The sequence below is a fragment of the Corvus moneduloides genome, chromosome 5 (genome assembly GCF_009650955.1).
Source record: "Corvus moneduloides isolate bCorMon1 chromosome 5, bCorMon1.pri, whole genome shotgun sequence".
NCBI lineage: Eukaryota > Metazoa > Chordata > Aves > Passeriformes > Corvidae > Corvus > Corvus moneduloides.
The window spans coordinates 59,130,874-59,143,137 of record NC_045480.1 but is presented as its reverse complement, the minus strand read 5'-3'; the positions used below and the strand labels follow the sequence as shown (position 1 = coordinate 59,143,137).

General features: G+C 58.5%; 2 protein-coding genes across 2 annotated transcripts; both read right to left on the bottom strand.

Moving 5' to 3' along the window:
• Positions 1 to 4,517: 4,517 nt before the first annotated feature.
• Positions 4,518 to 6,306, bottom strand: LOC116444413 (translation initiation factor IF-2-like). The gene is made up of 3 exons (XM_032109783.1): positions 6,218 to 6,306; positions 5,876 to 5,965; positions 4,518 to 4,821 (listed from the first exon to the last, which is right to left on the bottom strand). Exons 1-3 carry the CDS (start codon positions 6,297 to 6,299, stop codon positions 4,595 to 4,597), a joined length of 399 nt encoding a protein of 132 aa, XP_031965674.1. The 5' UTR covers positions 6,300 to 6,306; the 3' UTR covers positions 4,518 to 4,594.
• A 3,809-nt stretch (positions 6,307 to 10,115) lies between these two features.
• On the bottom strand, positions 10,116 to 12,199 carry POU4F2 (POU class 4 homeobox 2). The gene is made up of 2 exons (XM_032110392.1): positions 11,605 to 12,199; positions 10,116 to 11,157 (listed from the first exon to the last, which is right to left on the bottom strand). Exons 1-2 carry the CDS (start codon positions 11,908 to 11,910, stop codon positions 10,216 to 10,218), a joined length of 1,248 nt encoding a protein of 415 aa, XP_031966283.1. The 5' UTR covers positions 11,911 to 12,199; the 3' UTR covers positions 10,116 to 10,215.
• Positions 12,200 to 12,264: the final 65 nt, after the last annotated feature.

Here is a 12,264-nt window from a genome sequence, read left to right as displayed (position 1 = left end):
CTTCTTTTCCCAGGGGACCACACTCCACATGGCTGTCCCTGTCTGTTCGTGCCTCTGTTTGTACCTCCCCAGCCTCAAACCAGTTTAAAAAGTGTTTTAAGCCCACTTCAAGCCAATGGAACAGATGGGGAAGGGGTTTAGCTGTGGATATATCCCCACAGGTTTTGTGCAGCCGACAGAGGTGACAGACCCCATGTGTGTCCCACGCAAGGGAAAAGGCAGAAAATCACACAGGTACTGAAAGCCCCAGGCAAGAGGATTTATTAATGCTCCATCTTCTAATGTCAGCCGGAGTTTGTGCCTTATTTGACACCAGAGAACCCAACCCAAAGGCCCAAATTCAGGGAAGTCAGCTTTCACCTCCCCCTTGCAGTACACCTGAGGCTGAGCTTTAAGAAAACTGCAGTGCCACTGCTGGGGAATTAAAACCACTGCTTCAAGGGGAATGGTATTTCATGGAGCATCTCATACTGCCAGTGTCCTGGGAGTGAGAAATTCAAGGGTGGTACTGGTTCCGTTTTTTTGGAGGTTGTCAGATGAGGCAGGGTTTGTCCCAGTTCTAAGAGCCCTCTTAGGACTTGGGAAACTTCTTTCCAGTTCCTCGTCCCAAACTTCTCTGTTTTCCTCTGCTGTAAGGTTGGATAGCGGCACATCCCTGCTTCCTGGGAATGTTTTGGGGATCAGTATGCTACTATCAGGGAGGGGTAAAAGCACTGAATTGCCATAATGGCCCTGAAAGAATTGTAAAACTCTGGGAAGAAAGCATCCTCATAGAACCAAAGAACAGTTGGTCCATTGGAATGCAGCACTGTCACTCACCCCCAGCCTGGTTTTTCCTTTTCCTGCATGAGCTCTTCCGCACTTTGCCACTGCTCCTGCTGTTGGAGCCTTGACATGTATAAAACAGGACTCTTGCAGCACACGCTGGAGTTTGGACCGTGTGTTTTCCTTCAGAAAGCGCCTCCGCCTCGGCACTAGGAAACCTTGTCAGTGCTGTGTTTCACAGAAATAAATAAATAAAGGAGCGAAGGAAAATGTCATATACATAAATATGCCACAATAAGTTTAGTCTCTGGATCAAAGTGCTCAAAACGACACAGCTTTGAAACAGAAAGGTAGGAATCAGAATTACACATCCCCACGCATCAGCCCAGGTGCCAGCTGTTTAACTGAGCCGTGCGCTCTGTGGCTGATTAAATGAAAGCATTTTAACAGCTGCCTCAAAGAAGGAAAACCCTCTCCACACCTTCCCAGGGCTGCCTCGTGCTCCATCCCCATGGGCTGCCTGGGAGAGCAGCCCCTTGGCTCCATCCCGCACCTGCCCTGTCCCTGCTCATCGGCACCCATGTGGGGCCACCAGGATGCAGGGCTGCTCTGGGATCATCCAAAGGACAGGCAATAGGGTCTTTGGCGAGGTCAGAATTTCAGCGAGTCCTGGTGCCAATGCTTGGCAAACCTGGGTGTGGGCAAGAGCCCATCAGCTGTCTGGCTCTAATCCAGACCATTCCACGTGTTAAAAGTGCTGCTGCCTGGGTTGGGGGGACACAGCAGCTCAGCAGGTTGGGGGGAGAGGGTCTGGTCTTCATATCCGGGCCAAACACAGCCCAACCTCCCCGTCAGGGAAGAGGCTCTACAGAAGAGAGAGAGCTTTAGGTCTCTGGTGGCTGCATCCCAGCCAGTCTGCAGAACCAGCTGGGAGCCCTTCTCCAGCCTGGGGCCAAGCAGCGCTGCATGATGGCTGATTCCCTTCCTCTATTCCCCTGCCCCCTCAAAACAGCGTGGGCACCACTGAACAGCCTGTTTGGAGCAGACACTGTCCCCAGCCCATGGCCAAGCATTGCTTGGGAGGGTGTCCATCAGCTCCAGCCAGCACAGGGGAGGCAGACCTGCCTGTGGCCAGGCTCGTGCCCTGCCCTGCTTCGTTCCCTGGTGCAGGCACAGCCAGGAGATGCTGACTTCAGCATCTCAGGCTCCAGAGAGGCTGAACTAGGTGGCCTCCAAGGATCCCATGCCCTCGGCTGACCTGGGAGGGTAGTGAGACACTTGTTGTAGTGCAGGTGCTGCAAGCCCTGCCCCTGGCTGTTAAGAGTGTCCCCAGCAGGGCCAGCAGCAAAGGTACCGTCTGGGCTGCCACCCCTCTCCGAATGCCCTGGCTGTGGGAGGTGTTTCCCCAGCCTTCCTGAGCAGACAGGGGAATAACCCAGGCACAGAGACAGGGATCAGACCCATCACCGCTCCACCACCCCCAGCCCACTGCTGACATCCCCGTCGTGTCTGCCTGGCGGTGGAGGCTGAAAGGAAGAGTGGTTTAAGGTGCAGCCAGGTAGGAGGGAAGCAGGGAGCAGGGAGACACTTCCCCCATCACAGGTGAGCTGCAGCCATCAGCAAGGGGATCTAACTGGGCCTCCCCCAGGGACTGGTGCCCCTTCTCCATGAGGAAGGGCCACTAGGAAAGTTTTGTGGGCACCTTTGTGTAATGTATTTAGGTGCAAGAAATTCGGGAGGGTTAGTATCAAGCACCAGATGTGTCCATTCACAGTAATTTTTAAAGACACTGCATTTTAAGACTGTATTCTTAAAGAATCTGTATTTCTGAAGTGAAGAGCAATCAGGAAAGAAATTCAACAACTCAGGATGTAAAAACTATTTCAAAAGGTGACACCTTTTGCCTTTTTTTACACGACATCCACTGTGTCTATGTGTGTGTTTGTACCTGTGGGGTGGAGGCTTTTATTATGCTGAGGTTTGCACAAGCCCTCCTCATCAAACCCTTCTTTGGCCCAGGGGGCTCCTGCTGCTGCCCAGTGGGCATTGCCATACCTGTCACTGCCAGAAGCCCCCCCACAAGAGTGTCTGGGAGTGGGAATAGGACATGGTTCATTCACTGCTGCACATCCACAAGTTCTGCCCACAAAATGTGGCAAGAAACTGAACTGCTTTTCACTTTTGTGAAAGCTGCAACCACTGCTGCCATAAAATGTTGGCATGGTCATAACATGAGACTCTTCCATGGGTTTCCCTCCCCATCTGGCATGGGCAAGTCCATGTTTGACACCCTGGTTTTTAATAGCTTTGTTCAATACAGACAAAGCTATCTCCCTGTAATTGTCCTCCCTAAAAAAAATATGTGTTCTCAAAGTTTATCCTGCCTACTTCCGTGGTCTTCCCTTCAAAATAATGTGGTGCCACAGGCAAGAGAAAAGCTGTGAGTGAGTGAAAAGATGGGTAAGAAAGGGCTTCCCACACGCAACGAGCCTTCCTCAAATCCAGCAGGCCACCCACATGTGCCCACACACACCCTGAGAGGACTTTGTCCCCAAATGCCACACACAGATGGACAAAGCAAACACAGGCCAGCCAGCTCAGGGCAATGTGCTGCTGTGCTGCAGCTCCTGTGTGCTCCTGGTGACAATCACATCTGCAAAGACAGCTCATCACGTCACCCTCGGGCCGCCTGGTGGTTCTTTGTGCCTCATGCTTTTGCCCACCCAGGGTGGTGTTTTTGCTTGCTGCCTTGAGGGTACTTTTCTCCTCCTCTGCCCAGAGAGCTTTGGGGACCAGTATGGAGGTGGTGGCTCTAGGACAGGTCATCTCCAGGATCTAGGACTAGGACACCGTGCTAGAGCATGCAAAGAGCAGAAGATGTGTCCAGCTTGTCAGGATCAGCCATCTGTCACCTGAGGGCCAGGGCTGGATCACCCCACCCTGCACCGATGGGGAGCACCCCCAGGCTCACTGCCCGAGAGCTGAGCAGGGCTGGATCACACGTGTGGCTGCTTATACATCACGCTTCTGGGAAAAATACCGTGTCCGTGGGTCCCTGGGACCGTGGGGTCACAGAAACACTTCTTTGACAGAAGCCTGCGTGAAAGGCCACTTAAAGCCCCTGCAGGGGGTTTGCCGGGCTGCAGCGGGGTTTGAAAGGCTGCTGATACTTGCAGCAGTTCCCCCACCGCATCCCCTCTGCCCTGGCCCTCGCCCTGCACGCTGTGGGGGTTCCGGGGGCCACGGGGCCCCTCTGATGGGTGGTGAGTTCCCTCCTGAATTGCCGGGGCCCTCCGGCCGCTGGGGCATCGGGCACCTCTCACAGAGCCGGGGGGGGAGCACTGCGGGTTCCTTTTCTCATCCCCGGGGGGCAGCGGCCCAGTCGCACGCCTGTCACTGCCGCCTCCTCCCCGTTATTTACATCCGTCTTTAGCAGTCTAATTACCCGCTTTATTGCTTTCGCCCGGGGGAAGCCCGGGGACGGCGGCGCAGGGGAGGACCCTCCCCGCCAGCCCCCGCTCGGCTCCGCACTGCCCGGGGGAGGGGGGGACACAGAGCTCAGCCGGGGCTGCCCCCACAAGCAGCTGGTTTCGGCAGGATTTGGGGCGGGGAGGGGCCGAGCCGGGCTCCGAAGCCTCCCGGGGGGGCCGGAGGGCGCTGCCCCACAGCCCGCCTTCGAGGGGCGGCTTCGGCGTGTTGCACAAACGCGATCTCCTCCAGCGGAGGGAAAAAAAAAATAGCGACAGGATAGATGGATTTTCAGATAAGCAGCGGAGGTAATTTATTGGCCTTTATGCTCTTCCGATGGAGTGGGGGAAAGGCGGCGGAGTCACGTCTGCACATCATTAGCCGGGTTTGCTCCGCCTCGGCCCGGAGAGGCTCCCCCCGGCCCCGCCGCGGAGCGGAGCGGGCCCCGGGCCGGGCCCGGCGCCGCCGTGAGGGGCGACCGTGAGGGGCCACCGCGCCGGGGGTGCTGCTCCCCCAGCCCCGGGGGGAGCCCCAGCCTCTCCCCGCTCGTCCAGGTTGTCCGCGGCGCACTCGCTCCTCCAAACTCATCTAAATTACATCAATAACAGAGCGCACTCTTTAATGAGCTCTCAACTTTAAAGACTTGAAGGATATTAACAAGCCGCTTGACAAATGGTGCTTAGAAGCACATTAAAGACGCTGCTAATGGAGCGCATAATGACGGCTAATTTTCGATCAGATATAAATTAGAGCCCCAACAGTTATTTGCCTTAAGGACTTTATGTAAATGATCCTGTTCTGTATAAACGGGGAGGCGAGCCCAGCCCAGCCCCGCCGCGCCGCCGAGCGATGCCGCAGCCCGACGGGGCGCGCAGCCCCCGGCCCCACCGCCGCGCAAACTCCGCGGGGCGCCGCGCCCGCACCACCGTCCCCGCACAGCGGCACCGCTCCGCACGCCCCAGGGCTCCCGGGTTTCCCGGGCGGGGGGAGGAGGAGGAGGAGGCCGAAGGCTCGTCCTGCTGGGGCTGGTGGCGGGGGCAGTGGGCGGCTGTGCCGCTGCGGGGGACAGTGCCCAGCGCCCGCGGGGGCCTCAGCCCGCCCGGCTGAGCAGCGCTGCACCCCGCGGAGGGCTGGGCAGGGGCGGGGGCCCATCTGCGGAGCCGGATCCCGCACGCACACAGACGCTCCCGGGGTGTCCCAGCTGCCGCCCGGCGCGCTGGAGCGCCTCTTTTTTCCCTCCGTTGTTTTCGTTCGGGGGTCGTGGCCAGTTTGGGGGCAGGTTTTGGGTTGGTTTGCTCGTTTAGGTTGGTTTTTTTTTCTATTTCTTGCTTTTAATTTTTTTTTTTTTTTTCTGTCAACAAGTGCCAGCGGAGGGCCCGGCCCCGGGCCAGGGAAGGCGTGACCTACCCCGCGCAGCGGCCGCGGCTCCTGCCCGCCCACCCCCGGCCCTGCCCGGCCTCCGGGATGCTCCCGCACGGAGGAGCCGTGTCAGCAGGTCAGCAACGCCCCCACCCCGGGAAGCGGGTCCCGGCTGCCTGGGGATTTTTTGGCTGGTGGAGGCTGTGATGCTTTTTCTATCCCCCACCCCCCGCCTCTCTGACTTGCGGGGTATCCTCGTCTTCCCTCCAAGCCCCTCCTTTACCTTTGCGGGGCGCGCCGAGCCGCAGCCGCGGGGCAGGTTCTCGTCCTGCGCCGCCGGGCTCCCTCCTCCGGGAGGGCTTGGGGGTCTCACCTGCCAAAATAACAACAACCATGAAGGAGGGAGGGGAACGCTGTCTCCCATCCTCCCCGCCCCGGTCACCGCTCCGGGATCACAAACCAGCCGGGCTGTCCCGGGAGTGGGCGCTGCTGGGGTTTCCCCGGAGAGAGGATTTGGGGAGGAAAAGGACGACCCGCCCCCATCCCCAGCGGGGCAGCGGGCCGGGGCGGGAAGGGGCGCGGGAGTTGCGCGGGCGCGGAGGGCCCCGCCAGCGGCCGTACTCACCCGGGCGGCCCCGGGGCTGCGCCTCCTGCTCTGCGCTCGCCGCCCCGTTCCATCGATTTGTTCCTGGAAAAACGCGGCGCATTCTTATAGCATCTACGAGCAATTAATATTGCATTAACCCTATTAAAAAAAAAAAAAAAAAAAAAGGAAAAGAAAGGGGAAAATCCGCACCCTGGCAAAGCCATTTATTATTAACGCGAGGGTAATTGGAGAGCCGAGACGCGGGTGTGTGCGTGTCGTGGGGCAAGGCAGGCAAACACAGGCGTGACAGTGTGGCGGGAAGGAAGGGGAGCCGAGGGTGGCTAATATTTAATTTCAGGTCTGTGGTTTTCTAATTCGAGATTAAAAGCAGTCACGTCTTTGAAGCCAGACACTTGGTGTAAATGTACAGTTAAAATATTCTATTCCACAGTCCCCAGACAGAGCTCTGCTACTCCCAGGCTTCATTAAATTTTAATTATCATCCCAGACTGGAGCAAGGAAAGAGGGGGAAGACTGTCCACCTAATTGCAATTGATAAAGGCAAAGAAGCCGAGATATTTTTCCTCGCCGTGCACGCACAGCAGTTGTTTTTGTTGTTGTTGTTGTTGTTGTTTTAATGCGGGCAGAGCCCGGCGAGAGCAGCGTGAGCATCTCCGCCTGTAGATCTGCTGTTTACAAAAGATGCACGTGAAGGAAAGCCGGGAAGTGATGCTGTAGATGGGTGTTGGGGGAGAGGGGGGGCTCCTGGAGGATCTGGCGAAAGATCAGCGGAAGAGACGAGGACCCTCATTAGAGCTCGTCAGCTTATTGTCTCCCAAAACAAAGCGCGCCGGTGCCTCAGCCCTGCTCGGCCCGGGCAGCGGAGGGGCTGCCCTGGCGCCCGCCCCGCTTCTCCCGGATCCCAGGCTCCTCTGCACCCCCACACACCCCACAGCCCGCCGGCTCTTCCCTGCCTTTTCGTTTGTTGATCATGTGCAAGTGCGGGACCGGCAGGTAGTGGGAGAAGTCGGTTAATTGCCCCAGGTTTTTAATTTGGCAAACCAGAGAGCGATCTATCTCCAGGCAGTAAAAGGTAAAAAATAAAACCCACCGCGTTTGCTTTCTAAGCAGCTTCCTATTATCACATCGCCACTTAATTTTATTTCCATTCTCTCCAAGTTAAATAGAAAGCCGAGCTCACAGGGGAGCTGCCATGTGCCTACAGACTGGGGATGTCAAGCAGAGAGACTCACTGTGCAAAGTTAATTTCAATTCCCGAGGAGGATTTCACATTCTCGCTCGCTCTGACCCACAGTAATTAGCTGAGATAACTAATGATTACTTACTTATTCCTTGTAATTATCTGGATTTAATAATTCGCTGTGTAATTTATTAATTCGCCCGTAATAGCCTTTAAGTGAATGGCTCATTTAAGAGGGCGCAGCGGCGGTTCAGGGGCTGTTCGCCGCTCGCTGCCTTCGCCTGCTGCCTGTCTGGGGGGGCTCTCTGCTGCTTTCGGGGTGCGCCCGGGCCCTGCCCCCGCCGGGCCGCCTCACCCTGGCCCCCTGACCCGCCGCTTCCCTGCTTCCTCCTGCCCTGTCTCACTTCTCAGAACGAGCCCCGCGCCCGGGGAGGTTGCGCGGCAGCCCAGCCCACGGGGGAGGGGGCAGGGAGGCACTTCCCGCGCGGGGGGGGTCTCGGCGGGGCGCGCAGGGTGCGCGGGACAGCGCCACCCCCTCCCAAAAAGCTGCCAGCCCCGGGCGCGGATGGAGGAGCAGGCAACCCGCCCTGCGCGCCCGCGGGGCTGAGCCGTGGCGCTGCGGGGGCCGCGACGGTAGCGACAGCGACAAGGGCTAGAGGGGGCCGTGGGGAGGGCGGGGGTGTGGACACCGGCGAGGACACGGCGCCTGTGCCCGCCGGACCTCGGGACACCAGGCCCTGCCTCCGCGCCCGCGGAGCCGCCGGCACCCTTGGCGTGCCCGGGCGGCTTTGAAGCTACAGCCGGAGCTGGTGGCTGGGCGGAAATATGAATATTTAATAGCGGTTCGTGTATGATCTCCCTCCCCCCCACCTCGCCCGCTGCCGTCGGTTTTTTCCCCCGGCTTTTGTGAGCACCGCGCGGGGAAATTACTTTTCCCTTTTCAAATTTGGGGTTTATCTTCACGCGTTTGCCTGCGTGGCACCCCCGGCTCCCCCGCGCCGGGGCGGGGGACAGAGCGGCTCGGGGAGCAGGGGCTCGGCGGGGACCCTGCACAGCCCCATGTCCCCCCTTCCCGCGCGCAGACGCGGCCGCGCAGACGCGGAGCCGCAGGCGCGGAGCTGTCCCTGGTGCTGCAGCCGCAGCCCCGGCGCTCCCCGGGCCGCTCCCCGACCAGGGCCGCTCCCCCCTGTCCGGAGCGGGCACGGAGCTCGGGCAGAGGCTGGCGCTGGAAAAACAAGAAGCAGCAAACGCGCTTTGCCAATAAAACGTTAAAATCCTGTTTTCTTTTTTTTTTTAATGAAAGACGATTTAACAACATTTAAAAATAACTTAGTACATTACTAGAATAAATAAACCTCCTATTAACAAAACAAAACAACAAAATTAAAAACCCAAACAAAAACCAACGAAATCGGGTCATGTACAGAACTTAAGACTTCAAACAGTCTCGGATAGAACAGCGATACAGCGAAATCTGTAAGAATATATCTATATGTGCGTCAACGCCAATGAAATATTTACAATACATACAGGTACCCAACCGAGTACCCTCAGTTTATTGTTGTTGTTCCAAAAAGAAATGTACCAAACCGGTTGTGAATTTACAAGCAGTGCAGCCTCGCTCGCTCGCTCGCTCCCCTTCCCTACAAATTTTAATTTGGCTTTTCTACAAACAGACTTCCAAAAAGGGACTTTCCTCCGTGGGAAAGTGTTGCAATTAAAGGTAATAAATAACCGACCAAATAAATAAACAATATCGGATAGATAAATAAATAACCGAGCCGGTCTGAATATCGTCGCGATACACCTTTGAAACCGAGAAAGACGGATATTGTGCTGGCAAGAAACCCGAAGCGACAATCCCCACCCCACCCCCACCCCCCAAGCGCTGTCACCTACGCGGCCACGTCCTTTCTCACTTCGGGAGCAGCGTGTGGTGGGGACATTATGGGAATCCCCATTAAATATGTAACGCGGTAAACAAATACCTCGGACAGTGAATCAGGCTACACAAATAATGTAGGACATCTACTATAGGGTGCCGACGCCGTACGAATAAGAATACTCGCCAGAGAAATACCTTAGGTTCAGGTGACAATTTACAAATGGCCAAAAGGGACATTCAGAAGAAGAAAAGCTCACGTTCATAAATCCTACCAACACAAAATATTTGATTCTCACTAACAATTTTTTTTTTACTTTTATCAAGACTTAGATTAAAGAGGTGTAATTAATTAGAATGAGCACAAAATGAAGTTGCTAGAGAGATAAATTAATAATTTACAAGGGGTTGTTTGGCAGTAATCTAATAATAGCTTTTGAAGACCAGTGAACACAGCAGGATCAGCTCTTTCCCTAAGCGTTATAACTTCAGAGAAGGAAAAGGATAATAACCACAGTAAAAATATATATATATTTATATATTTATAATACGCAGTGTAAATGCAGAAAAACCTGCCATCTGTTTTTTTTTAATCATTATTATTATTATTATTATTATTATTTAAATCAAAATACTTTTGAGACGTCTCTCGCGGTGCGAAGCCTCAACTCTAGATTCAAGTTTGGGTCCCGAGAAAGCCATGACATCGTGGCCACCCCGCTGCCACCCGGGCGAGGTCTGTTAGGAATAAAAACCAGCGGTACTTGCCGGGGCGGGTCCGGGCGCGGCTCCGCGGGGAAGTTCCCCCCAAAAGTTGGGCGCGGGGCGGGCGGCGGGGTGGGCTGGGGTTGTTTGGGGTTGTTTTCCTCCTTTCCTTTTTGTCGTTCTTCTCGTTTACTGAATTTTTTGTCGGTGACGATGACGCTGATGTTGTCGGTGCTGCTCGCGGCCGGCTCAGATGCCCGCCGAGTACTTCATGCGCTTCTGCTTCTGGCGCTGGTTGCAGAACCAGACGCGGACCACGTTCTTCTTGAGGTCCAGCTTCTCGGCGATGGCGGCGATCTTCTCGGAGGAGGGCCGGGGCTGCAGGGCGAAATAGGCCTCCAGCGAGCGCTTCTCGGGGGCGGCGATGGAGGTCCGCTTGCGCTTCTTCTCCGCGCCGCTGAAGAGCTCTGGCTTGGCCAGTTTCTCGCGGTGGGACTTCTCGGCCTCCTCCAGCCACGCCTGCAGGATGGGTTTGAGGGCGATCATGTTGTTGTGGGAGAGGGTGAGGGACTCGAAGCGGCAGATGGTGCTCTGGCTGAGGGAGCCCACCCCCGGGATCTTCAGGTTGGCCAGCGCCGAGCCCACGTCGGCCTGGGTCACCCCCAGCTTGATGCGGCGCTGCTTGAAGCGCTCGGCAAAGGCCTCCAAGTCGCGGGGGTCGGCGTCCACGTCGCTCATGCAGCCCATGTGGGCCGGCAGCCCGTGGGCGTGGGCCATGCCCAGCGCCGCCGGGTGCATGGGGTTCATGCCGGCCATGTGCGGAGCGTGGCCCGGCGTGGAGACCACGGCGCCGTCGGGGGCCGCCATGGCCCCCAGCGCCAGTCCCGGCGTCAGGTGCTCCAAGAGTTCCCCCTCCAGCGCCTGGTGAGGCTGGTGGTGGTGGTGGTGGTGGTGGTGATGGTGGTGGTGGGTGCCCGACAGGGCGGACGGGTGGGAGATGGGCACGGAGGAGGAGGAGGCGGCCGAGGTGCAGGGGATGGTGTTCATGGTGTGGTACGTGGCGTCCGGCTTGAAGGGGCTGTGGTGCGGCGGGTGGTGGTGGTGGCTCTTGCTCGGGGAGACGATGTCCACCGCTGCCAGGGCTTCGGCGCGGGCCAGCAGGCTCTCGTCCAGACCGCCGAATATATTGCTCTGCAATTGCAAATAGAAGGCACACATAACGCTCAGCAGGGAATTCGCCTCCCCGCGCACTCCGCCGTGCCACTAAAACCTTCCCAGCATGTTAAAAGAGAAATCCTGGAGAAGGGAGGGGGGTGGGGTGGGGGGGGGAGGAGAGGAGAGGAGAAGAGGGAGCGAGCGGGGCGAGGGAGCGGGCGCGGCGCACAGCCGTTCGCACAGAGGAGCCGCGGCGGGCGGGCGGGCGAGCGAACGGACGGACGGACACACGCACCAGCCGCACGCAGCATCCCAGGTCATAAAAATTAATACGAGCGGCAAGAGCCGCCGCATGCATAAGTTGGGCGAGCGCCCGGCGGCGCCGGGTGATTTGCTGCACGGCCATGAAAAAATCATCAGGCGGATCCGGGGGGCCACCGAGGGGCTCCCCTTAAAGCGGGGCGGCGGGCGGCGGGCACCTACCGGAGGGGCGGGCAGGCAGGCCCGCCGCATCGCCTCCGCGCCGCCGCCGCTGCCGCCGGGGCCGGAGCCCGAGCTGGAGCCGGAGCCGCCGCTGCCGCCGGGGCCAGAGCCGGAGCCGGAGCCGCGTCCGGCGGAGCCGCCGGTGCCGGTGCTGCTGGGGGAGCTGGCGGCGGGGGCGGCGGCGCCGGCGGAGGGACAGGGCGAGGCGGTGTGCAGGGCCGAGTACTTGGTTTCGTGGAGGCCGCCGCCGCTGCCGCCGCCGTGGGGGAGGCCGAAAGGCTGCTTGCTGCTCAGAGACATCATCATGGTGCTCGCCGCCGCCGCGGCCCGGCCCGCCGGCAGCCGGCCGCCGGAGGAGGGCAGGGGCGCGGGGCCGGGGGCCTAAACCCCCCGGAAAAGCCACAGGAGCCCCGCGCCCCCACCCCCCGAAAAATTAAAAAAAAAAAAAAATTCCCACTCGCCCCCCAGCCGGCTGCCCGAGCCCCGCCGGGGACGAGAGGGAGAGGCGGCTCCGGCGAGCCGGGAATGCGCGGGGGATGCGCGGGATGCCTCCCGCCCGCCTGCCCGCCCTCCGCCCGGGCGCTCGCCGCTGTCCGCCGCCGCCTCCGCTCCGGCGCCGGCCCTCGCCTCTCGCGAAGTGCCCTCCCCGCCGCCGCGCCG

Bases quoted from the DNA above. Each gene is read 5' to 3' on its own strand.
- LOC116444413 (XM_032109783.1), bottom strand. From the start codon at position 6,299: ATGCGCCGCGTTTTTCCAGGAACAAATCGATGGAACGGGGCGGCGAGC. The intron at 5,966-6,217 runs GTGAGTACGGCC...TTATTTTGGCAG, and splicing joins GCAGCCCCGGGGCCGCCCGG to GTGAGACCCCCAAGCCCTCC. The intron at 4,822-5,875 runs GTAAAGGAGGGG...GATGTAATTTAG, and splicing joins GCTCGGCGCGCCCCGCAAAG to ATGAGTTTGGAGGAGCGAGT.
- POU4F2 (XM_032110392.1), bottom strand. From the start codon at position 11,910: ATGATGATGTCTCTGAGCAGCAAGCAGCCTTTCGGCCTCCCCCACGGC. The intron at 11,158-11,604 runs GTAGGTGCCCGC...TTGCAATTGCAG, and splicing joins CCTGCCTGCCCGCCCCTCCG to AGCAATATATTCGGCGGTCT.